The 2,430-nt window shown below is 45.8% G+C and overlaps 1 protein-coding gene across 1 annotated transcript; it reads left to right on the top strand.

Moving 5' to 3' along the window:
- Window positions 1-222: 222 nt before the first annotated feature.
- Window positions 223-1,470, top strand: UBTFL1 (upstream binding transcription factor like 1). Its single transcript, XM_043578856.1, has one exon. It carries the CDS (start codon window positions 235-237, stop codon window positions 1,468-1,470), a length of 1,236 nt encoding a protein of 411 aa, XP_043434791.1. The 5' UTR covers window positions 223-234.
- Window positions 1,471-2,430: the final 960 nt, after the last annotated feature.

Below are 2,430 nucleotides of genomic sequence, written 5' to 3'. Positions count from 1 at the left end.
TGTTACATTGTTTACATTGTTAAGGGTGATTAAATTATGGGGGGGGGGGGCATATCCCAAGTGGGTTGTAATTTTCTCATTCATTGCTTCTCTCTCTCCTCAGAAACATGGACCTCCCCACACTTTAGGGCTTCCAGAAATAACTCACGTGCTAAGCCTTGAAAATGAGAAAGTTTGAGCTCCTGCTGCAGTTTCTGAACTGCTAGGACCAGATAAGTGCCCCAAGAACTAGAAATGGCGTTGTCTAGAGGCCAAGGTCACTGGTCCAAAGAAGACATTGTGAAGTTACTGGACCGCATGGAGACTAACCTTCCATCCAATGACAGCCACACATTCAAAACAACCCAGTCACAGATGGACTGGGAGAAAGTAGCTTTTAAGGATTATTCTGGAGAAATGTGCAAACTCAAATGGTTGGAGGTTTCTTATCACCTGAGAAAATTTCGCACTTTGACAGAATTAGTCCTGGAAGCCAAGGAACATGTTGAAAAGCCTGACAGAAGCAAAAAACGTAAGAAACATCCGGACTTGCCCAAGAAGCCCCTGACTGCTTACCTTCGCTTCTTCATGGAGAAGCGGCCTCAGTGCTCCCAAAAATATCCCAACCTGAGCAACCAGGAGCTGACCAAGGTCCTGTCTAAGAAATACAAGGAGCTCCCAGAGAAGATAAAGCTCAAATATATTCAAGATTTTCAGAAGGAGAAACAGGAGTTTGAGGAGAAACTGGCTCAATTCAAGGATGACCACCCTGATCTATTCCAGAACCCCAACAAATCGGATGTAACCAAGAGGAGCCCAAACGGGGCCCAAAAGAAGTTTCCGAGTCACGTGCCGGAAGTGAAGTCTCCCCTAGGAAGCTGTTTTTCCAAGAGGATGATATTCCGTGGAGAGCCCCGGAAGCCCCCCATGAACGGATATGAGAAGTTCCACCGGGATTTGTGGTCAAGTAGGGAGCTGCAAGATGTGCCCCCAAGGGAGCGCAGGGTGGAGATTGGCAGGCGCTGGCAGCGAGTCCCGCAGAGCCAGAAGGACCATTATAAGCAGCAGGCTGAGGAGCTGCAGAAACAGTACAAGGTGGATCTGGATGACTGGCTCAAGACCCTGTCTCCTGAACAGTATGCTGCCTACAGAGAGGCGACCTGTAGTAAGCGTAAAAACATGAGCATGAGGGGAGGCCCAGATCCCAAGGTCAGAGGGACAGATCTGCAGTCGCCACCAGCAAGGAGTCTGCAAGAAGGGCTTGGACAGGAGTCAGGGCTACAGTCTCCGGAGACAGAATCACCAGAGACCACTGGGGGCAATGCTCATGCCTCTTGGGGATCAGGAGAAGATGAGGAAGGGGAGGAAGGGGAGGAAGGCAGCAGCTCCTCAGACTCCAACAGTGGGAGTGAATGTGAAGATTGTGAGTTTGAGGACAGTGGCTCCAGCACATCTTCCTTAGGTGACTCCTCTGATGAGGACCCCAACTGAGTTTTGTTCAGCCACTAAAGGGCGGGAAAGAGAACTTCCCAGCAAAAGTCCAAGGCATCTGTATCAATTGGAAGGGCTCTTCTCTCTGTCCCTTTTCATTTCCTTCCTTTTTGCCTTTCCTCCTCAATTCAGAGGAGGACTGGTTGGAAAGAGGGGATCTGGTGCAGTATTTTCTGGCTCCCCTCTGTACCCCAGATCCACCCCCTAGAAACTCCATGCACTGAGTGCTCTTGGAATAAACAATGAGATGACAGAGCTGTGAGGAGAACACTGGATTAGACTGCTTCCTGAAGTGAGACATTTTCCTCTCCTCTGCATGCCACAGCTGGCAGAGGACGCCTAGGAGCCTGGGTGACCCTGACATTTCCTGTGGAATCGTGCCTCAGGACTCCTGCACCTCACCTGTGATGAGGAAGGAGTAGGAGGCACATATGTGTATGTATATCGAACTCCTATATCTCCATGAGGCTTACTAATATCAAAAAATAAAAATAGGGAACTCAAGACAGAAACATTCCTTAAGATAACTGTCCTTATTAAAGGGAGCATGTCACTGGCTGTGATGGATATGGACACTGTATTTCCAGAGAATACCAAAATTCTAAAACACTTAAAATGGCCAATGCTTGCAAAATATATATTGTTTTATTTTAGCCTCAAATATAACTTCGTGATTGTGCTGCCATAATGTTGCTTTCAAAACTTAGTTGACTAAGTTTTAAAATGTATTTTCTAAAAGTAGCCATGAGTTGATCATTGTAATGGTTTCATGATCAGTTAGTTCAGTTTTCTCTTCTTTCTACTTTTGTGAATATTTAGTTTTTTCTATGAATAAAATATTGAAAGCAGAAAAGAACAAATCTATATTTTTTTAATCTTTGAAAAACTTCATGATTTCATTTGAATGAGCACCTCTATGGACTCAAGGAATTATGATTTGGATCACCAATCCTCTAGGTG

Source organism: Prionailurus bengalensis, chromosome D1 (assembly GCF_016509475.1).
Source record: "Prionailurus bengalensis isolate Pbe53 chromosome D1, Fcat_Pben_1.1_paternal_pri, whole genome shotgun sequence".
In the NCBI taxonomy this organism is placed as follows: Eukaryota; Metazoa; Chordata; class Mammalia; order Carnivora; family Felidae; genus Prionailurus; species Prionailurus bengalensis.
Note: the sequence above shows the minus strand (reverse complement) of the source record. Positions and strands in the feature narration are given on the sequence as shown.